Source organism: Lissotriton helveticus, chromosome 3_1 (genome assembly GCF_964261635.1).
Source record: "Lissotriton helveticus chromosome 3_1, aLisHel1.1, whole genome shotgun sequence".
In the NCBI taxonomy this organism is placed as follows: Eukaryota; Metazoa; Chordata; class Amphibia; order Caudata; family Salamandridae; genus Lissotriton; species Lissotriton helveticus.
In genome coordinates, this window is record NC_136061.1 from 224233509 (window position 1) to 224257426 (window position 23918).

Sequence of the window (23918 nt, forward strand, 5' to 3'; positions counted from 1 at the left end):
GGTCATTGCCCTGCATGTGTTTCCAATCAAGTGCGTCTCCTGTAGGAGGACTACGTCTGGTGGGTGTACCTTTATGTATTGCAGCATTAATCCTCGTTTGAGCTTATCCTCCAGGCCATTCACTTTCCAAGACAGAAGTTTGATGACACCTGTTAGTGTCGGACTCATCATTATTATTACCTTGTTTCATTGCGTGCGATTGACGGCCATGCATGCATCAAGATCTCTTTCGCATGTGTGACTAATGCCTGGACACAAGCTGTCGGATTCAATCCCAAGCTTGTTCTGGAGGATTTACATGACACCCTTTCCCTTTGTAAATTAGTGTCATCTAAACTATCTCTAAGAACTAACTGGAACCCCAAACTCCCTCCCTGCTTTCCTGCAATTTGGGCTGAAAATTGCCCCTATCCTCAACTATTCAGAGTGCATGTCGCCCCATATGAACAGTTAACAAGGAAAGTGGGGGTGTGTGGGGTGCTGTCCCTATACCTTCACTCCCACCATAACCTTAGGTATGAAAGGAAAAGAAGAGTGAGATCCCACCTTGCATATGCCATAACTATAAATCTGGAAGTCACTTATTCTTGAGTTAGGAGGACGCAGTAGTTGATCATTCCTTCTGCGACGATCCATGATTGGAGCCTTCTCCCCATCCACTTTGCAGGCAGCAAATCAGTGCCCAGTACCAGTTATTTCTATTCTTGTCCTTTGTGTTCTCATTTTGATTGTACCTCTGGCACTGCTGAATTCTTCAGTGATTGATCTTTTCTCTGCCTGACCATGCATCAAGCCACTCCTGTGCCGACTCCGGGGTGTAGAAAAACTAGGCCTTCCCCTCCACCTCAACCTGCAGCTTTGCAGGGAACAACTTGCAGTATTTAAGTCCTTTTTCTTTAAGCCACGTTTGTTGTCTAAAAAGGATTGTTTTGCGGGGCTGCCGCCAAGATGCAACCTTTTTCCACACTATCTGGAACTGACCGATCGAACGACCCATATGGGATGGGGCAACAAAAAATATACAAGATGCACTAGGGAAGGAACTAACTGTTACACCACCACTCGGGCTCCTCAAAATTTGGGAGGCGACTGACCTCACCGAGAAGGAACAACAACTGGCTACGTGTGGGTTCACCCTAGTAAAACGTGAAATAGCTTAAAAGTGGGGAGAGGCGGAGAGACCATCACACAGGGTATGGGCAATGGAACTAGATAATTGCATGATCGCCGAGAAGGAGGTTTTTAAATCGAGGAGATACCTTAAGAAATGGGACAACAAATGGGGCAAATGGAATGGGGATCTGTGTATTTCCCCAACTGTGGAAATGGAAATACGGCAAAATAGGGTCGCAATCTTTTGAACTCAGTGACTGAAAACTGTGCATTCCTTGATATTATTGACAGTGGAGAAGTGTGGCTCAGTGGTTAGAGGTGGCAGACCCGGAAGCTGAGATCGGCCGTGGACCAGGGTTCGATTCCCCGTCTCGGGCTCAAAATTCCACGGACTTGACAATTCTCGCTCCGGTGCCTACTTGACTCACGGGGTCACACTCTGCGACTCTGGGCAATAGCTTGCTTAATCTCCACTACAGCCCCTCGTGGCGGGATGCCTGGCTTTCACCTTGTGGATACCCTGCCGGGGTATCTCACAGGGGAATACCAGGACGGGTTCCCTAAGCAAGCGCCTTGAGACCTCTGGGTGATTCGTGCGCTATATAAGTCGAAATACATTTACATTTACATGAAGATACTCTATGAATGGCTGTACTGTTCATCTATTGAAGTATGTGACTTCAATAGATGTGACTTTCAAGGTTTGAAAACAATAAAAATATATTTTAAAAAATAAATAAAAAGGAGTGTTTTTGCACCTGCACAGTGAAGTCGGGGAAGAAAGTGATGATACTGTTGTCGATCTTGATCGGCGTGGCTCTGCGAGCAGTTTTTAATTCCCCATCTCAGTCTCTGAAGTGGAAAAGTTGAGCCAATATTGGCCGAGGAGGTGCTCCGGGTTTAGGTCTGCCACCGGGGATGCAATGCGACCCTTCCACCGAAAAGAAAGTAGAGAGATTCTTGGGCTGTAGTTTGTATTTATCCAGCTTGTCTTCTATCATTTTACTTGCTGCTTGCTGGTCTTTGATTTGCTGCTGCATCGACTTGGAATCATGTCAGAGGTCGGTTGTAACTGTCTCCATCGTTTTAACCTTGTCTCGTATGTTTTGGAGGCCAGCCCTTATTAGCGTTACTTCGACTGTTATGTAGTCCATCCTACCCTCAAGTGACGCACGTACACCGGTAATGGCATCCATAATATCTTTCAGGGAGGGTTCGTCCACAGCCCATCTGGGCGCATTTTCCATCTTGGCCTTGTCTGATCTGTCAGTGTCTGCGGTCTTCGAGGAGGCATACTTTTCCATTTTGGTTTGAGTAGTTTTCGCCCCCTGCTCCCGGACATTACTTAATCACACCAACAATGGGGTGGATGGGCTCCCTGCAAGCCCTCACCATGCCGCTGTTTCCCTACCCCCCGGGGCACTACATGCCGCCTTTTCCCAGAGCACAAATCTCTCGTGCCCCACGCGACCTGTCAGGGTTTCCCCCAGAAGGGTCTGTGATCTTAAGAAATTGATAATTTATTGTATTTTAAAGCAGTTATCCTTTTGCAACAAAGTGCAAACACAAACATGTGTAACTATATAAGCAGGTACTTTCAAAGGAAACATATCTTTAGAATTGAACAAATTGAACAAATCAAACAGGGAGCACTTAATATCTATTGCTTATGTGTAGGAATCTGGATATAAAATCAGTTTTGTACTGTCATGTACAAAACCTGGCAACAGTGTGAGCTAAAATACATTTTATAGTGTTCGAAAGACCTTTAAAAGCATTTCACAGATTCAGAATATTACACAAATTGAGAAAGAATAGGGCTCTGAAACTCGATGACAGCAGTATTTAATCAAAGTGTTGTGCTGTAGGATTATATAAACCTGCTTAATCAAGTAAGCTAGGTATTTTAAAACAAGTTATAATTATTTAATTTGACTAGTAATTTTGAATGTATATGCACATTTCTTTAGACAATAAATACCTATTTTGCCCTCACTTATATGAAACAGTTAGTTTGATATCTGCATTTACAATAATGAGGAGAAGCAACCCTTTCACTGCCGAGATGTTTGCTGGATCTTTTTTTGAAAAATGGCATTAGGTTGTTCAAGCACATGTGCCTCTTTGGTCTTTTTATGCACCCATACAAGCTATGGGGCGGATTTAAAGTTTGTCACACTGAACTGCCTGGCAAGGACATTATGTATGCTACACATGATGGACTACCGTCCACTAAATTTAGAGATCAACGTTGATCCATCGGTGATCTGTGTACCTTCATGGCAGTTCTTATGAAGGTAAAATTGTGTTGGATGGCTGCCTTCTACTTTGATGCAATTCATCAAATGTTACCAACATTTTTGTTTTTCAAATTATTAAAATTTGAATAACTTATGAGGACCACACCCAGGAAGGGCGTTTCCCCGGGTGTGGGAGTTGGTATTTAGTCTATCCATCCCTCAACACCAGGTTTAACTGATGGTGACAGACAGAAAAAATAGGATATCACAAAGCCCACCTTAAATACAGCGGGTATTATTATGCCCCGCCTTCTACTGCTCCTACTCCGTTGGGCCATTGGAGACAGTTTTCTGTAAATGGCGTCAACGGGAGCGCTGTGGACAGAAAGATGGCAGTACGCCCAATTCTAAATGAGACAGGTCCATGGTTTGGCAGCCAGGTGTACTCCATCAGGTTTGTGACAGAAAACACATTCAGAGCTCTGTATTGGTGTACACCCTGCATCAAATATCTCATATCGACGGAGTGTCGCGCTGGAAAGAGAGCACTAATATTGGCAGTAAAAAGCGGAGACGCATCATTAATAGCCATCAAACGCAAGAGCTACAAATCCGAGCTAAAGGCAGCAAGGAGAGACTGGGAAGATGCATTTTGGCAGGAACTCCGTGTCGCCAGTGTGGGAAAAAATGCAAAAGGTTTTTGGGACTTAATACGAAAGAAAAACAGACCCCTGGACACTGTCATCACATGCAATATAACTGAGGATCTGTGGTATTCACACTTCTCAAAACTGTATACAGCATCTGTAGCAGAAGCGATGGATTTTCCATTACCACAGATCTCTCGAAGTGATGGGAGTTACGAGGAAAGTCTGTTCACTAGGAAAGAAGCGGAAGGTGCTATAAAATCTCTTGTTCCGCGTAAAGCGGCTGGTCCCGATGGCCTTCCCGGCGACCTGCTTCGCGCAGACTTAGGTGATTGGGGTATGCTAATCGCATCAGTATTAAACGCGGCTATGGCAGGTGCCCCCCTGCCTGACTCATGGATGGCCGCCGAGGTGGTCCCCCTGCACAAGAAAGGCTCAAGAGACGACCCAGCAAACTACAGGCCGATTAGCCTGATAGATTGTTCACAAAAAGTAGCGGGCAAGGTCCTTTTAGCCAGAGTTCAGCAGTGGGCAGACGAAAATAAGATTCTTTCGGATTTCCAGGCTGGGTTCCGAGCTGGCACAGGAACAATAGAACAATCTTTAAGGCTGCTCATGATCCACTGGAAGGTCGTTACGATTGGGAAGGGTACCTTATATCTGGCCTTCATCGACCTTCGTACGGCCTTTGATTTGGTTCCCAGAAACAACCTATGGAAGGTTTTGTGTGACCTTGGCATGCCACCCTATTTGCTTCATTTGATCATGAGGTTCCATGAAAAGAACTATGCCCAAATACGCTGGGGGCCGAATGGTCAAAAGACCCCAAGAATAGATGTGAATAGAGGTGTGCGGCAAGGTTGCGTACTTGCCCCAACTCTATTCTCTCTTTATGTAAATGGGGTGGTGGACTACTTGACCAGGATACCAGCAGATGCACCCCGCTTGGCAGGCCGTTTAATTCCCACTCTGCTTTTTGCGGACGATACTTTACTTCTGTCAAAATCCCCAATGGGCCTTCAGCAGCTTCTCTCTGGTTTTGACGATTTTTGCAAGCAGAGAGGACTCTGTATAAATACAGATAAAACAAAGTATCTCATTTTGAACCCTCCGCAAAAACTTGGCCCTCCTCCAACACTGGGGTCCGTTCCACTAGAAAGGACCAAGACGTTCGATTATCTGGGTATCCGGCTGGTGGACTCCATGAAATGGGACTATCATTTGACCAAAATGTTGCTGAGTTTGAAAAGAGTGACCGGGGCTCTGCTGAAAGAGCAGAGAGCAGCTTCCACAAAACCAATAGCAGCAGTAATGGACATTTACTCGGCCAGAGGCGTAAGTGCCGCTCTTTATGGGGCGGAACTCTGGGGAATGTCAAATATGAAAGAGCTTACTCGAGCTGAGAACATCTTCTTGAGAAGTTTGATGTCTCTCGGCCCGTCTGTCCCCATTCTACCATTGCAATTGGACATGGGCTGTCGGGCGATTGAAGACCAAGCAAAGTTACGCCCCCTGCTTCTGTGGGCCCGCATCTGGAGAGTGCCTGAGCTCTCAAGTTATGCGGATGGCCTGCGGGAGATAATCAAATCTACAGGTTGGGCAAAAATAAAATGGCTGAGAGACATTAAAGCACTACTTGCCAATCTGGGGCTGGAAGAAGCATGGCATCAACAGACAGCCCCGCCCAAATCAATGTTAAAACAACTTTACTGGACATGGGTGGCAAATAAAAGAAACTCTTCTGCAACGATTTGCAAAACGACTAGAAATTTTGTGGAGTTCAAAGATGTCCCCATTAGAGAATTGTATTTGGATATTATCTCAGCCCCATGGGAAAGATCCCTGTATTTTAAATTTAGAATAGGTCTTCTCCCTGTAATGGAACTCACATGCCACTGGAAAATTCCTTACCAAACTGCTCCATGGTGCCCCTTTTGTCCACAGCGTCGTGAATCTGTCCCTCATTTGTTATTCGAGTGCCCTGCCTATAAGGTTCCACGGATGAAATGGCTAAAACCCATGTGTCTAACCTTGGGCACAAGACATTGCAATGTGGCACTAAGGATATTACTCTCAGACACTCGCACTTTTTTTGCATGCGCCACCTCGAAGTATCTTGGGTGGGCATGGCGGATTCGGTCAAAAAGACTTAGGCAAATTGTTTAATCATGTTTTATTTCCTTGGTCTGTTTCTTAAACATACCTCTTTTAGGTAATTTATATAATTCTCCCCCTAAAAATTATAGTAAAAAATTGCTGATTTTTATCAGGCAAGGGGTTTTTACACTTTTTATTTTCAATGCTTCAAAAAGAATTTTATATGTATGTATGCTTTTTAAGATATTTTTATGTCGAAATAAAGCCTATTTGACTTGACTTGACTTGAAATATCTCATTGCAGCCTCAACATCTAATAAAAAATGTAGAGATATTTTATTTTTTTAAACAATTTTGCTCAATACTTTGTTGCATTTCTCAAATGGGCAAACAAAAATTTCAGAAAATTAAAACATGAAATGCTGGCCTAAATGTCTGCATTATATAACTGCAAAGGGGTTCATTAGGATGACGGGTGGACTTAGTCTGCCCACCATCCTATCGGAATTCGGGACCGCCCGCCATAAGGGCGGGGGTCTTGTGGGGGGTATTAAGATGTGCCCGCCACAGTGGCGGGCGCATCCTGCATTTATAACATTGTGGCAGGCGGTGCTCTCTGCACCGCCCACTACAATGCTATAAATGCATGTATGCATTTGCATACACAAAGCGGCAGGCACCGCGTGGTGCCTACCGCATTGTATATGCAAATGCAGGGGGGTACCACAGGTACCCCCCCCCCCGAGTGCACCCCCCACCCCTCCTTCACAAAGTGAAGAGAAGACCGTATGCCTTTCCGTGGCGGCGAAGGCATCTGTCCTGGCCCATCGTAATATGGCTGGCAGTGTCTAATAGACACCGCCACCATATTAAACCTTTTCCGCCCCAGTCGCCTTGCGGCGGACGGTCTTTCCGTCCGCCGCGGTCCCCCCGTCATACTAATATGGCGGGGGGGGATTCAGGAGAGGATGGCGGCCGGATTGCCCCCGCCAGGCGGGGGCAATCCGCCCGCCATCCTAATGGGCCCCAAGATATTTTTAGGTTTCCTAGGGAATGTACTTTGCACTATTAATTATGTAATATTGCTTTAGATCACGAAATTGTGGCAGAAACACTGTTTATGATACACTATTCATTGGATGACAGATATCAAAATCAGGCTGCATTGAAAGTAAAAACATGAATGGCTCAGATTTACAAGACTGTCACACAATGCAGCACAGCCCCCAAACTAGCTGCACTGTGGTGCATGAGAGGGAGAGAGCAGGAAAGACCATATCTACTAAGTTTGGCGATATCCTGCACTCTCCTTAGTGCGGGCGCAAAATCAGGTTGCCGAGCACCATGGACACACCTTTGTACTACTGTATAGGTTTTGTTCTAGCAGAGTACCCTTCCAGTACAAATTACTATGCCTAGACAAACTTTAAAATGTTTCCCACTTGTAATGTGTGCTTTACAGAGCAGCACGCATGCAAAGTGTGAATAGTTAGGAGTAATAAAAGTATTTCCCCTTTTTAATGCCTGTGTCATTATTTTTTGGTGCAAAACCGTGTCTACTGTTGTTAGTAGATAGAGTTTTGAAACAAAAGCCATGGGTAGGTGAATGGGAACACCCAAGTACCACCCAAGGAACTCCCCTTTGAAGCTTTGTCTTACTTTGAGGCAACTTTCCAGCACAAAACAAAATATGCGCTGGAAAGTAAATAAAAAAAACAAAAACATTTTGCTCAAGTTTGCGTCACTTTTGTGATGCAAACCAGGTGAAAAATAGTTTTAAATCATATTTGCACATCATGGCAATTTCGAATGATTAAAGACAAGCTATGTTGGTGTTTTTCAAGGTGTGGGAGACTGCAGGCATTTGTGTTTTCTGCATGCAATGTTTGTGGTACTAGAGAATTCAACAGTAAAAACGGATCCACCAGAATATAAAACGTGACACAAGCATCCAATAAAACAGCACACACACTGACCTGTAGCACTTCCAAATTACTCTATAGCCCAGCCAGCCCTGTAACTTTCTTTTTGTCACAGATATCACCCCTGATCTATATGAAAACATAACACACCAATATATTTTTAACATCTACAAATCTTAAGGATTCAATTGCTGGGTGCTAGACCTTTCTGCCCTGATTGACTGGCCGTAAGATTGCACTGAGCATGATATTTGTCAGATTTTTAGCATTTTTTCCAAAACATTCTAATACTCTCCAGGGTCCCTCACCCAGGGACATATCCCTGCAAAGGACTCCCCACCTACTTTGTTCACTTCAGTCCCATGAGTGTGTTAGTAACAGTCATGCATTGGTTTTCTATGGGTTCATGGTGCCCAAAGGCAATGAACAATGCATATTGGAAATTTGGAGCAACTGCAAATGAAATGCCGATTTAGGGCACCTATCATTTGGTCACAGATATAGCCCTGGGCAGGGCTGGCAATAGCACATGTTGCACTCAATCAGGTGGGTTGTAAAACATAACTACTGACCCAAAAGGGTCTCAGTGCGCAGGTTGAGTGAGGGGGTTGGAGGTGCTGCTGGTCAGTCGAAGAGCCAGATCTTGTGGTCCTTCATGAAATGAGGCGGAGATAGTGATTGCCTGAGGTGGAGAGGTAGGGTGTTCCAGGTCTTTGCTGCGAGATAGGAGAAGGATCTTCCTACGGCTGGGGTCATGTGGATACATAGGATGGTGGCCAGGGAAAGTTGGGCGGAGCGGGGGTCTCTGATGGGTGCATGGAATGCGATGCAGTGGTTGAGGTATGCAGGTCCTGCGTCATGTAGGGCTTTGTAGGCGTGTGAGAGGAGCTTGCAGGTGATTCTTCTATTGACTGGGAGCCAGTAGAGATCTTTCAGGTGGCTGGTAATGTGCGGCGGGGGATGTTGAGGATGAGTTTGGCGGAGGCGTTCTGGATATTCTGCAGGCTCTTGATGAGTTTCTGGGTGATGCTGGCATAGAGTGCGTTGCCGGAGGTGATTCTTCTGCTGACAAGTGTGTGGGTGACCGTCTTTCAGTGGCGGTGCGTCCATTGGGGGCGTTGGGGCGTTGCCCCACTAGCCATGGACAACCGTCACGTCATGCATTTGTGCGATTAACAAATTAATTCAAAAATAAAATACATTATTGAGCGTGAGCGCACTCACACACACACAGTCAGTCTGTACTGTAGCTCTCAGAGAAAGCTGCATTGGGACAAGCCCGACAGAATCATCGGACGTCATCGCGGAAGGGTGTGGGGGCGGGCCTACGGTATGAGTGACAGTGACACTCAGCAGAAGAAATAGCGCAGCAGGCAGGGCAGCAGCAGTGTGTGCGCATTTTGGACAAGTCATTTTTTTGGCTTGCCCACGCATGCGCACACACGCAGTAGCCCCTTCCCTCCTTCTCCTCCCCTAGCACTGAGACAGGCAGGGACCCGGGTCTCAATATCGGCAGTATTAGCCCTGCTCTTAGCCAATCCCCGCGCAGTGGCGCTGTTAATGCTGCGCCAGGATTGGCTGAGTTACCGCGGACTTCAGCAGGATAGACCCATCTAGAACCGTGGTGGCGTGGGAAGGTAAGTTTAAATAATTTTTCTTTAATTAAACCCCTCCCGCCGAACCCCCCCCCCCGACCCCATTTCCCCCCCCCCTGCCCATCATGCCGTCCGCGACTAAACCTGTCTGTCTCCTGGCTGCTGCTGACCTACACAAGACCCTCACCCTCTCCACACGTTTGTTCTGGGCCGAAAGTGAATAAACCCTGCCTGTGTCCTTACAAATATATTTCAATTGTGTTTGTGCGTTTCGTTTTATAATACTCAAAGCTCTGCACTAATGGAACAACCAGCTCCGTACTAAGGCCGGTGTCATGTATACACGACCGAGCTCTGTCACGCACTTGCCCTACGAGAAGTAATTGTCCAGGGAAGCGTCTGGAGAGCAGCGGGGTGGGGGGCAGAGGGAATGAGCAAGAGGGAGTAGTGTAAGAGAACAGAGAAGGAGTAAAGTGTGAGGGAGTGCGCTGCGAGGGGAGTAACGGCAGGAGAGGGTCTGGACAGACATAAGGGGAGAGGAGGAGGGCCACAGCAAGTGTGGGGGAGAAGGAGGGAGAAGACCATAAGAAACAGGGGCAATCGTGAGGGGAGATCCACCGAAGGACTGAGTGATACACTGAGAGACTGTGAGTGACACTCTGGGACTGAGGGACTGTGGGAGCGCTGTGAGGAGACTAACGGCAGGAGAGGCTCTGGACAGACAGAAGGGGTAGAGAAGGAGGGCCACAGCAAGGGTGAGGGAGAGGGGACCATAACAAACAGGGGCCGGAGCGAGGGGAGAACTTTTTCTAGCGTAGCGTAGCGGTGCAAACAGAACCGTCTCTAGGCGCTTAGGGGATAGAAATAGGAAGAGAGAAGTAGCTGCCGACTGGCACATAGTCACTTCAGGGCCACAGGACCCCCCGCCCCAACCTATACAACATCCCGCAAATAACACACAGGCACAAGTGTTAAGATTGGGAAACGTTGCTGCAGGTTTATTATTACATACAACATTATGTAATCACGGTGGGTTATCTTACGGGCGATCCAAGGGCAGGCCGCATTCTCGCCACCTGCCCGCCTGTTGAGCCAATCAGCACAGTGGCGAACCACCCAACTGCTGCACCATTATGGTAATAAAACTACTCACGCCCCTTACGGGGCGTATCTAGGCAAACCCCTGGTTGCACAGGCCCACAACCGCCCAAAGGACTACTGGGGCGCCGACACGAGTTCCTGGACCTCCCATGAGGTTCTAGGTTAGGCTCTGGCACCCCTATGTGCCCGCTGAAGTACAGTGTTGCACCTCTCTGCTTCCGGATCGCCCTGTAACTCCGCCTGCAACGAAAAAGGAACACATTAAAAACTCCCTTAGGAGACCCCAAACCCTAGCTGACACTCTGGGTTAGAGGGAGGGAGGGAAAAGAGTGTCCCCGACGTAGTGCGCGCGACGTCCGGAGCGGCAAAGAGGCCTGAGCAATGGCGAGGGGGAGAGATATACCCCCTCTCCTTGCCTGCCGCCCCGGACGCGCGTCACCTGACCCGCCCACCTCCAGCCGGGCAATGCCTACCCTGGGGAGGAGTGGCTGACCACATTAAGGGACGGGGGCAGCCCTCCGCGACTAAGGGGCCCGCCCTCCTGATGGCCACTGGGTGGCCTCGGGCAGGCACATAGTCACTTCAGGGCCACAGGACCCCCCGCCCCAACATATACAACATCCCGCAAATAACACACAGACACAAGTGTTAAGATTGGGAAACGTTGCTGCAGGTTTATTATTACATACAACATTATGTAATCACGGTGGGTTATCTTACGGGCGATCCAAGGGCAGGCCGCATTCTCGCCACCTACTCGCCTGTTGAGCCAATCAGCACAGTGGGGAACCACCCAACTGCTGCACCATTATGGTAATAAAACTACTCACGCCCCTTGCGGGTGTATCTAGGCAAACTCCCGGTTGCACAGGCCCACAACCGCCCGAAGGACTACTGGGGCGCCGACACGAGTTCCTGGACCTCCCATGAGGTTCTAGGTTAGGCTCTGGCACCCCTATGTGCCCGCTGAAGTACAGTGTTGCACCTCTCTGCTTCCGGATCGCCCTGTAACTCCGCCACAGCCCTGCCGGCGGCCACCGTCGCCGTCCGGGCCCCCCACCACTTCGCTTCTTAGGGAAAACTGCAACCCTTGCTCTGCAGAGCTTCTCGTCCGTCCACTAGGAACAAGTCCAAACGACAGGAGAGAGGTGGACCCTTTCCGACAAAGAGACCTTAAAACCTGACATGAACATTACATGCCTGATGAAACCAAGGCCCCTCGTGACTAATCTGCAGATACCCCCGGGTGCCTATTCCTTACAACATTAGTGTAACCCTCCCCGGTTGGTAAGGTCATACTACCAGATAAATGACCAAGTGAAGAGGAGGGGCCCCCACTGCTAATGGCGCTTCGTAACATGCCAAAGGCGTACCAGCGCCCGTCACTGAGCCTCAACCAAACACCTTCACACAAAGCGTCAGCAGACTACACCCAGGTTAAATTACAACTACTGCTGTACCGCCGTCCTCCGCATAATCAAGAGAAACTGCGCTTACATAGAATGCTTGTGCTGCTGTACTCCAAGGGCACAGGGGCAATGAGGGATAGTACTTATATTATCCTATATAACTTGGGTGGTGTGCCATCAAGTGCTAAAACAGGATTGAAATGGAAAAAACAGCTGGCTTCACCTGCCCTTATGGGTTTAGTCTGGAGGCAGCTTAGGCCATGTTACCTCTGAGATAGTTTGTCAAACAGGTTGACTTACAACCACCACCAAGGGATGCTTTGACTGAAACCAAGTGCCCCCTAAGATCCTGACCAGAAACATGACTTGCCAGCTGGAAATAATGCCCCTCTGACACAATCTGCATATTACCCCCTGGGACCAATTCCTCTACAGCCATAATGGAGACTAACCCAGGGTCGTAAGGTCATACCCCTATGTAATGACGAGGAGATGAGGGGCCTCACCTGCTGATATCGCTTCCTATAATCCATACAATAGGAGCTCCAGCGCGTGCCACGGAGACCCACCACACACCTTCACACAACGCGTCAGCCGACTACACCCAGTTCATCATCAACTTCTGCCAAAAGCAGTACTCAGAATAGTCAACTGTAAACTGTGCTTTGTTTAAACGCTTGTGCATCTATACTCGCAAGAGTACAGAGGGTTATTCAGCGAAAACATAAACTTTTTAGTATATAACTTGTGTGGTTTCCTTACATAAGATAAACAGGATTGCAATGGTAAAACATATGACATCACATGCCCCCTAGAATAGCCTGGAGGCTGCTTGGACCATGCTACCCCTAGGATAGCTTGTCTATAAGGTAGACTTACACCCCCATCATAAGGGAATGTGTGGACTGATCACCAGGGACCCCAGAACTGGAGATAAATACCTCAGGCCGACTTCTCATATTGGGAGGGGCTCCCAAGGAATCTATTGGGTACACGGGTATATACATGGGACTGTTCCATCGCACGCCAAGGGGGCCCCACCACACGAAACGTGTCCGTGAAGCCTGTGTCCAAAACCTGATAGGAGCCCACCGAGCAGAGGGACCACCCATCTGAATGCCACGAGCAAAAGGGGTGTAGGACACCAGATAGATTCCGTGAACCCCCGCACACTAAGCAGGGAAAGAAGAGAGGGCCCCTCCCCCCTTGAGCGCCACAGGATGAAGCCCATACCGTAAATCTGTGAATTGTCTAATATTCAGGTGCCAAGATAAAATTCCACACAGCAATTAGAGCGTTTCAAGGTAGCTGAAAAGAGCGATCACTTAGCTTCATTACCACAACTACTCGCCTCACCAGAGCCGTACAGCCTCCTGCTGGGCCTTTCTAGGGGAAGTAAAGCGTCGCCCGCTTGGACCTTTGCTTGTGGTAAAATCGCCGCTTGTATGCATAACTGCTTAAGAGCATAACAAAGGAGGATGCCCCAGCTACTGTCGTGGGAACAGCTCGGATCCCGCCAACGCTGAGCTGCCCCAGGTACAACCAGCCCGAAGCCATGGGACATGTGCTATCCCGGAGGCAGAAATTACCAGCATGTTTCAAGACCCACCCGTGTAAAATCTGGGTCACGAAAGGACAGAGAACCAGGAATGGGTCTCTGCCCTGCCCCCAATGAACTTCCTAGGAAACAAGGACCCATGTGGTGCTACCTGGAAGGAATAGTCGTCCTGTATCGACTATGAACCAAGACGAGAAATACGGAGGCAGGCGCTGAATCCCAGTTAGGTGCCCCACAAGAGTCCCCTCCCACTGAGGCTGACGTTCTAACCCGGGTAGCCCTACCTGTTGTGCAAGGGCCCACGGGGTGCCAGGCACCTACACTAGCTCGCTTATGCGCCCCCGTGGGGGGCTAGCCCTCCATAGCGTTAGGGCAATGAACATGCTTGACTAATGGGTGCTAGAGAGCGTATGAGAAGGGCGGTACAAGGTATAGATTAAGCCCTGAACTGAGCAAGGCAATATCTGCGCGCAGAATGAAGCAGGAGCAAGCCCAGGAACTGCCCCTTGAAGAGGAAAGGCCATGCTTGAAACTAGTGGGTGCTGGTGAACGTATGAATGTTTAGTTAATGAGATGGACCAAGCCCTGACTATACAAGCCCATCTCTACGCGCTGCATGAAACAGGAGCCTGCCCAAGGAACTGCCCCTTGTATAGCGACTAGAGGGGGGACATGCAACACCCATTCAGTTAAATTCACACCGCAGCTGCGCCCACAGACCCACACCAATGATAGTTCGCTATGGTGCCTATCCTGATGGCACCACAGGAGGCCCACCAAGAGGGTAGGGAGGTACTCCAGAGGGTTCCTGCCAATGGAACAGAACTTCCCTAAAAAAGGCCTGTCCCCTCATCAACAATAGAATCAGTGTAAGAGGCGCAGACCGCACTGCCGCACACCAAGGGCCCGCCCGATGAACTGTAACAAGAAGCAGGACGACCCCATCATACGCGGAGGAGAAACTATATTACCTAAACCAAAGGTAAGTCAGAGTAACTGCACTTGTTACTCCAACTCCGCCTGAAGTATCCTGCTCGCTTATAATCTGGGGGGGAGAGCACAAAGGTAGGATATTATATTCTCCCTGGCACAGATGGGTCATCCCGGGGGTTCTTGTGGTTTGAGAATCTGTCCAAACAACATGTAGGGCCCTCTCCCTGTACTTGGTCCTTTACTGGAACTGTGCACATAATTTCTCTCCCAACGCACCCCACAACTTGCACTTCGTTGCTCTGTATGCATGCACGCCTAACCCTTCCTTCCTGAAGGCCCCGTATGCCAACTCTAGACTGTATGCTCAGGGGAACAGGTCTAACTAGCTAGAAACGTGTTCGCAATGCTCTCACATATCTGTTCTGACAAGCTGAGCGCGCTGAAGTAATCTATGAAGTCCGCGCCTTAATAAGAAAATGTACATAAATGTCAGCTGCTGCGTAGAGTAGAAGCGAGGCAGCTCGCACCTGCTTCCCCTGCAGCAAAGTTGACCACTTTGAAGAGAAGCCCCAGCACCTCAATAGAGACGAGTGCCTGAACGCTGCCGTGCCCTCTCCAAGTAGCCTCACGGAAACTGGCTTGCTGCATGAAGTACGTATGCCGACATGCCACCCTGGCAGCCAGCGATACTGAGGCCACTGAGTTACCTGTATTCTAAAAGTCGAAGAAAAAAGGGGGGGCCTCCGACCAATTTTGCCACCAGGCAAATGTATCTACCGCACTGGATCCTGGAAGGTAGGTCACCCAGGCGCATACCTGCCCCGCGAAGGGACCACATACGCATCCCACTGGGCAGTGCGCAAAAGGCCCATAGCCACAGCCCAGGCAGGGGTGGCGCGGCGGCCTTAAGCAAGGGCGGACACCTGCCCACAGGCACACCAACGAGGAATCGCAAGAGGGGTCTCTCACAATACTGTGACTGTGGCGCACAGGGGGGAACAGACGCAGTAGCCCCCCTCCCCATGCACGCTCGCCTGTGTACTGACGCTTGCGCCGAAACCGCGTGGGCTTGTCTATGATTGAAACGGCCGCCCCACCTGCCACTCCCACTGGCCAGGAATGCCTGGTCCAACTGTCCCTAGGCCCTCGCGGTGCGTTCCCGACACGATAATGGAAAGTGACGACCGCACCATGGCCAATAGAATTCCGCTCCTACACAGCCTTGTCTCGTAGTTAGAGTATGCAGGAGGAGCGACACTAGGGTAATACTACAACCAGTAACGCCTGATACCAAGAACGGCAGCAACAAATAGGAGGAAGTCCGACTGCCGCAGAAGCCAAGCCTCAAACAGAAAACCACTAGCTTCATGCCTCTAGAGCATGTTCGCAGAACTAAGACTACAAAACACCACCTAACTGCAAGGGGCAGAGAAGGCAAAGTTGCGCCTTCAAGGGAAAGGATAAAGAACTACAGGCACCGTCTGACAACGCTTAGGAATCGCTAGGATATCATCGCCCTTCGCTGCAAGGAGAAGAGAGAGCTACCAATAGCCCTTGAGAATAAGCGCGCAACTGATGTGGTAAAATGTGGGCATGGCGCGACAAAATTGAAATGCCCCAGGCACAGGACCATAGGCGTGTAACCGAGGCTCGACCCTGCACCCCAGGACGGGCGCCTAGACCGGTCGGCCAACTGGCCGGACATATGGTGTGTTGAGAATGTTTTCCGCGGCCTGAGTACTGACTGGAACTGGCCCTACCTGTGAACCACCTACCCGGCAGCGAGTACAATCACGCATGTTCCTACCCTAGTAAAAATGAAACGGTATACTTTCAATTTCAAAATGGCCAACTATACATCCACACTTCTATACCCCATCCCGGAGCACGGGACAGGGTGAGAAATTAAGCTTCCTACAACCTGGCCCACAAACGAGTGGCCCACCTGTGCACGCACCCCAGTGCATGGCACATCCTGCCCACCTGCGACTACCTAGGGGGTTGGGCAACCGGACGGGAGAAGCAGCAACTCCGTCGGCACTAAGTCAAGCCATATCGAAGGCCGCACAACTCACATGCATGGCCCCATCGCTCTACTGAACAGAGCACTAGAAGCCAGTAACGCCTACACAGCCCGGCTTGTCAGGCAGAAAACGGACCGAGTCGAGCCTGGCCACTAGAAGACAACAAATGTCCTCCAGAGATGCCCGCTCGATGCAGAAAGACCGAAGCTCTTCAATGAACCGACGCTAAACGCAGCCCCACTAGTGGTCTAGTACATACATGTTATGTAAACACGGTGGGCAATCCACCAGAAAGTAGACACGGAAAGCCTAGCGGCAAAACTACAAAGTGCCGCCCAAAAGGTGAGAACAAGCAAACTCTAAAACGCAACACCCCTACCACGCGATCTGGCCACAACAGCCATTATACCTACCTCCCAAATAAATGCTGATGCAGGCGGGGGGGGGGGGTGGCGTACCACCGGGGCGAGCGCGCAGGGGCAGGCCGAGTCGGTCTGCCAGACAAGGAGATGCATTCGAAAATAAACCGCAACCGTCTCACGCTGGTGCTAAGCTCATGAATTAACCGGCAAATGGTTGGCCGACACACGCGTCGATCAACACTGATAATCAAGCATTAAGCACTTCCAGACTTGATTGAGCACTAAATTGTTATTGCTGTAAACAACCCTGCCCCACGTAATGCACACAACCTGTATAACCGCTGCAACGACATGGCCACGGCCAGGACCGGCGCGCAAGGGGTGGGCGGAAACAGTTCTGCAAAACAACATGTGCGTTGGAGAAACGCTAAACGCGCAACGATACCATTACGTGGCGCAGGAATGATGAAACAACAAGTGCCCCTCGGGGGAGGGGGCAAGACTGCCAACTTGTAAATACGGAGACACGGCCTAAGGATTCAAAAGCCACCTGAGTCTGTGCTGCACGGCCCGGGCCACGCCAGGCTCAGCGGGAGCGCAGCGGCAGCAGAAAATTTGTGCGAAGCGGGCATGAGCGGGTGCTCAGCAACATAATCGCATTGTCCTTGCTGCACTTACCAACAACGAAATGCCCCCGATGCAGGTGCCCACAAAACAATATATCCCAATTCAGAGCCGTGAGCCTCACGCTCCAGAGTCAGCCACTCTGACTGTTGCGCCACACCTCTCCCTCGCACTAATACCCCAATTGGGGTGTCCTGGCGCTGTAACGTATACCGCAAGCTGGGTGTACCTGCTGGGAATTGAACCTATGCCCTTGGAGTCACGTACAGACCCCTACAGTAGGAGCATTAGCCCCCTAAATCACCTGACCCGATGTAGATTAAGTGATGTGCCCAGAATAACAGGCTGTTGAGTCCACGTCGGGACTCGAACCCCATTCCCCAGTTGCAAAGCCGGCAGCGAAATAGGAGAAGCGGCTCCGAGCGAGGGTCGCAGCCCGCCCAGGGACTGGGAATAACATGAGGCACCTACCCTGTGCAGGGCCCTGGCGCCGTGCTGTGTGCACCCTAAGCGTACCCCAGCGGCCGGCCACGTGGACCGATGCCGGGGCAGCGCTCGTTGCGTGGGGCAGCGCCGCACCGAGCATGGTGTGATCTCCCTGAGGACCCCCTCCAGGGGCTGCTCGCGAAGGACAATGCGGGGAGCCCAGCCGGAGCCCGCTGACCCGTGTTCCGCCCCCAGGCTCCTCCCGGGGGCTTCGCAAGCACGACGCGACTCGGGGTCGCAAGATAGCCACGTTGGGTCGGGAAGAGGGGGTGGGGTGTAGCACCCGTGGACCCAGCAGGCTCAACGGCAGTGAGACGCCGGGGAAGGCAGTCGGCCGAAACAAACTCGTGCAAGGGCACATATTGCTTCACACCAGCACAAACATAAGGGAATTTGGAGCGCGGCCATGACCCGAGATGCCCACATCCTGTACCCTCGATCGGGGATGCCTACCAAGAGGCAATGGACGCGTGGCACAATGCGGGGGGCGCCCAGGGCGCGCAACAACGAGCCACAACGTGCCCTCGGCCCCGGGCCGCACAAAGGATGCCCACTCCGCAGCGCCAACGCCAAGAGAGCGACCCCAGGGCCACCGGGATAGCAAACAGGCTTGCTCAGGCCTGTCCCCACGCTCAGCACACACGGCCAGTGCAGCGGCTGATGGGGTCCCGGTTGGCCAGTCTACCCCCTCCTCCACAGCGGCCCGACGCTAAGCGGGCCGCCTGGCCCCGCTCAACCTCCGAGGGGAGGGAGTAGGCGGAGGGGGGGGGTAAAGCCCGCAGGCCTCAGCCCATAGGCACCACTCACCGGAAAAGAGTGTCCCCGACGTAGTGTGCGCGACGTCCGGAGCGGCAAAGAGGCCTGAGCAATGGCGAGGGGGAGAGATATACCCCCTCTCCATGCCTGCCGCCCCGGACGCACGTCACCTGACCCGCCCACCTCCAGCCGGGCAATGCCTACCCTGGGGAGGAGTGGCTGACCACATTAAGGGACGGGGGCAGCCCTGCGCGACTAAGGGGCCCGCCCTCCTGATGGCCACTGGGTGGCCTCGGGCAGGCACAGAGAATGTGAAATGATACAAGTAGACGGGGGTGGGCATCCAGGGGACTGTGGAAGAACCTCGGACTCGGAGGACTGAGGGGGACTGTGAGGGGCACAACAAGAGGGATTGTGAGGGACACTACGAGAGGGACTGTGAGGGGCACACCGAGAGGGACTGTGAGGGGCACACCGAGAGGGACTGTGAGGGGCACACCGAGAGGGACTGTGAGGGGCACACCGAGGGACTGTGAGGGGCACATCAAGAGGGATTGTAAGAGGGACTAAGACTAAGGCACACCGAGATCCTCTAGGAGACACCCCCACGGACTGTGGAAGACGCTTCAGAGGATTGTGAGAGGGACTCTGAGACATACACCGAGGGAGTTATCAGCACATGAAAGGGCTTTGGAAGGCACCACTGAGGACTGGAGAGACCACCCTTGGACTGTGAGAGCGACTTTGTGAAACTCCCCCATGGACTGTGAGAGGGACTCTCAGAGACGCACAAGGGGACTGTGAAGAGCGCATGAAAGACACCACAAAGAACTGCTCTTTGGGCACTCAGTAGTAAAGGCATATCATCGGAAAGTCCGTTTTCAGAAGCACAGCAGCTTTTCTGTTGAAATCCTACACTGTTTTAAAACATCTCTTGTCGTGTTTTAATGAGTTACAGTTACCAATGTTAATAATTTAAAGCTGGCATACATGTTAACAAGAAAATTGGGATTATATGAGCGCAACATCACTTTATTATATTTGCTTTTAAAATGTGTCAGAAGTTGCATTTGGTGGAATGAAAATGTGTTTTTGTAAGCGCTGAAGGGAAACTCTGAACCAGTGTATCCAGCGAAATGTACAGTGCAAATATTGTGAAAAATGCATCTGCCTTTTAACATGCATGCACCTACCTTTCACCCTCTGCACCCGTCTTTGTTTATTTCAAATCGCAAAATGATTGTGTCACTGCCTATGATAACCTTTCAAAATCGCCAGGAGTAAGAGGTGTTCTATATATGGCAAATGCAATTGCAAATCAAAGCAATTCAGATACATTAATGGCATGAGTACACTTCGTTATAGGGCCTTCACTGTGCCATAGGTGGGTGGTGTGTGGTTTTGTTATTGTATGTCATTGTATGTCCTCATAGCTTCCAAGCTCCCAGACTGCTTATATGCAGATTTGTGAAGTGGCTTGTGAATTGTGATATATTGAGTGATATATTGGCTGACCCAATGTTTTCTCCTCAAGGGGCACAACATCTTTGGCCCAACTGAAGTTGCGCCACCTTGTTTTACATTGATCCCAAACAGATATAAGCAAAGCTGTGTGAAGTGAGGGGAGGTGCAGTGACTGATCTATGTTTGTTAGGCCCTGCACGAATGGCTTTATTAACCTTCCTGCTTCCTCAAATTTGCTTGGAATTGCACCATTTGTGCACTCTTTTTTCAAAAATTTCTTGGGCGGAGAACCCCCCCCAGCGCCCAGTAGGCTGTTCAGGCTTGCTCGCTACACTCGCTCGCCACAGTGCAGTACGACAATAATGTTACGCCTCACCACTTTCAAATGTCACCAGCCGCCACTGCCGTCTTTCTGAACTCGGGGGCGGGGGGGGGCGGGTCCACTTGAAGATCTTTCAGAGCAGGCATTGCGTGTGGAAGCAGGATGATGAAACGGCTTTGATCTGGTGGTTCATGGTGAACGAGGAGTCCTGGATGATGCCAAGGTTTCATACGTGGTCTGTGGGTGATCTGCAAGTTACATGTGCTTTGCAACAGGCACATTGAACTTCTAGCTACTTTATGAGGAGCCAACACTGCTAGACACGACACAGATCTCTCCAACAGGGACATTAATCACCAAAGTTATCTTGAGATTGTTGTTATTACCTGAAAACTGCTGGGCACACAGGTAACTCTGCATCAAGTGCTTTTAATCCTGTTAGATGTTTACAAATGTTGTGCTCCTGGAGGTCGGTGCCTGATGGTGTGGCACCGATCGCACTGACTGGCTTCTTGTGCTGTTTATCAGGAAGCTGTTTAGAAAAGGGCTGCATTTGTCTCTTTAAAAAGGAAACAGTTAAACCTTTTCTAAAATTCAAATCAAGTTAAAGCACTTAAAAGCACTTACCTCACGGTACTTACGTCCTGTGCATCTCATTTTGTCAAGCGCAGAATAATAAACTCTGTTTCTGCTTTTCTCTTCCAGGGTGAAGTTTTTAGTAATCGATCCTGCTAATGTTGTCAAGGCAGAAACCAAGTGGTCAGATAACATCAGAGTAATAGCAGGTTTGTACACTTAAATTAAGTCCTCTTTTTTCAACCATGTTACAGACTTCCAAACATACTAGTTTGAAACTGGTGGCAAGAGTGTAGAGTGCAATGTATCTCAATAAATGTTCGCTACCATAGGGTATTTAAGTACTGCTGGATAAATGAGTTTAAGGTGTAATTGGCTGATGTCCCTTCTGAGATGGACCAGACCCCCTTTCTATAAGCACGGCACATTACATCTAGCCCATAACAGACCCAGGTATTTCCGGGTCCTCAGTGTCAGACTAACCCACTACCAGAGGTATCACCATGGTGAAAGTGAGCAGGTCAATGGACCTGCTTGATCCTAGTAATTCATTTTTGGTTCATCTAGTGCCTACACTGTGACATTCATTTTTGGTTCATCTAGTGCCTACACTGTGACATTTGTGTAGCAGGCCATAATGGCCAGAATTTCAAATCACTACAGTCCGGTCACTGATAATGCCCATATGGCTGCCTATGTGCACACTAATACATTATTATTTATCTGAACTTGAACTTTATCAGTGGAATAGCTGCTCCATGGTTCTTCAGTAGCAGCAAATTGAAACCTGGGTACGTTTCCCAGTCAACTTACATCATCACTTTCAAACACTGAAGATGGCTTCAAGGGGTCAAAAATTGGTACACTTTAAAGATCAAACAGAGATCTATGTCTGTTCACTGAAAGGCTAGGAGTAGCTCGACCCTACTGGACCCTACCTTGGTACCTGTCCCTTTGACTACCAATGATATCACATGGATGGCTTTGTGGCCACCTGAAGCCCCCCAAGACCCTACTACTTAATGATGTCTGGCACGTAAAAGGAACGCATTCTTAGGATCACATTTAGAGTTTGGAGGGAACTGAAAATACTCCAACTTTTAGAGAAAACTCTACCTAAGAAGTACAATCCATCAGCTGAATTACTTCTTCCATAGGGGTAGCATTGCGAAGGAAATTCTGCCACTGGGTTGTAGTCCGTATTTAGAGTTTCATCTAGAAATTGGAGGATTTTCACTTCTTGTCACACTTCAAAGGAGGTTTTTTATTTTATGCTATGTTAAAATTATTTGTAGAGCGCTCGTTCACCGGTCGGCTTCTTGGCTCTAAATATAGGAGTAGCCAGGGGCCTAGTGGGTTATTCTTATATATAGGAGAAGCCTGGAGCCTGATAGGTTATTCATATGCCTTGATAAACAGCCATGTCTTAAGAAGTCTCCTGAAGATCTGGAAGTCTGTACAGGATCTAGGGCCATATGTATCAAGCTAATTAGCATTCGCAAAGGCCGAAATTCTGCGAATTTCGGCCTTTGCGAATGCTAATTAGCAAAATGGTATGTATGTAACATGTTTGATGCAAAATAAGGAATCGCAACATTTGCGATTCCTTATTTTGCAATGGCACTTAAGGAATCGCAAATTTTGCGATTCCTTAAATGCAATGTATCAAACAAAAAATATTCAAAAAATGCCCATAAGGAATCGCAAATTACCACCAACTTCTAGTTGGTGGTAAGTTGCGAATTCTTTAAAAAAAGCTTTTTTCAAAAAAACCAAAGGTGCCATATGACGCTCATACATGCCCATAGGGCATGTATGTGCGCCATATGCCCCCAAATGTCATTTTCAGGGGTGCAGCAGGGTGTTCTTGAGACACCCCTGCACCCTTGAAAAAATCCCTAATTTGCGATTAGCAAATTGCTAATCGCAAATTGCCCCTTCATTCCTATGGGCCTCCTGGACCATAACAATGAATGGGTAATTTGTGATTAGCAATTTGCTAATCGCAAATTAGGAATGGTAAGGAATCGCTATAAAAAGGCGATTTTGTACATACATACCGTTTTGCGAATTCTAAATAGCGATTCCTTAAAAATAGCTATTTGGAATTCGCAAAACGGAACTATGATACATATGGCCCCTAATGTTAGGGGGAAAGACGTTCCAAAAGTGGGGGGCTAAAATTGTAAATCTACAGCCACCAAGTCTCCTCAGTTTGAAATTCCGGAGTGACCAGGAGGTTCAGGTGGGTTGAGCGCAGATTGCGAGTAGTTCTGTATCACTGAATAAGATTGGGAACAAATTTCAGACAGCGGCCATACAGAGTTACGGACACCTGATTTTGAAAGTGCAACGTTGTGTTACAGGGAGTCAATGTAACTTCCTCATTAGAGGTAAAGTGTGTTGCCATCTTCGCTGCTGGAAAATCAGTCTGGCTGTCTGATTCTGCACCATCTGAAGTCTTTTGATTAAATGTGTCAGGAGGCCAAAATAAAGTGAGTTGGCATAATAAAGGTGGGAGATGACCAAAGATAGGACAGCCTGAACCAATGATTCCCTAGTGAGGAGTCAGTTGATTTTCCTTATCTTCCAAAGCTGGAAGAAGCAGCTTGAAACTACCACCCCAATCTGGGACTTCATGGAAAGGTCACAGTTGATTGTGACCCCTAGACTCTTGGTGGATGAAGAT

The 23918-nt window shown here is 49.2% G+C and overlaps 1 protein-coding gene across 1 annotated transcript in view; it reads left to right on the forward strand.

Annotated features, from left to right (window-relative positions):
- Positions 1-23918, forward strand: part of LOC144824484 (uroplakin-3b-like protein 1) — a 186859-nt gene that overhangs the window by 134320 nt on the left and 28621 nt on the right. Inside the window, exon 4 of the mRNA XM_078683567.1 lies at positions 21359-21438. Coding sequence (XP_078539693.1) covers positions 21359-21438 — 80 coding nt within the window. The remainder of the gene's footprint in view (positions 1-21358; positions 21439-23918) is intronic.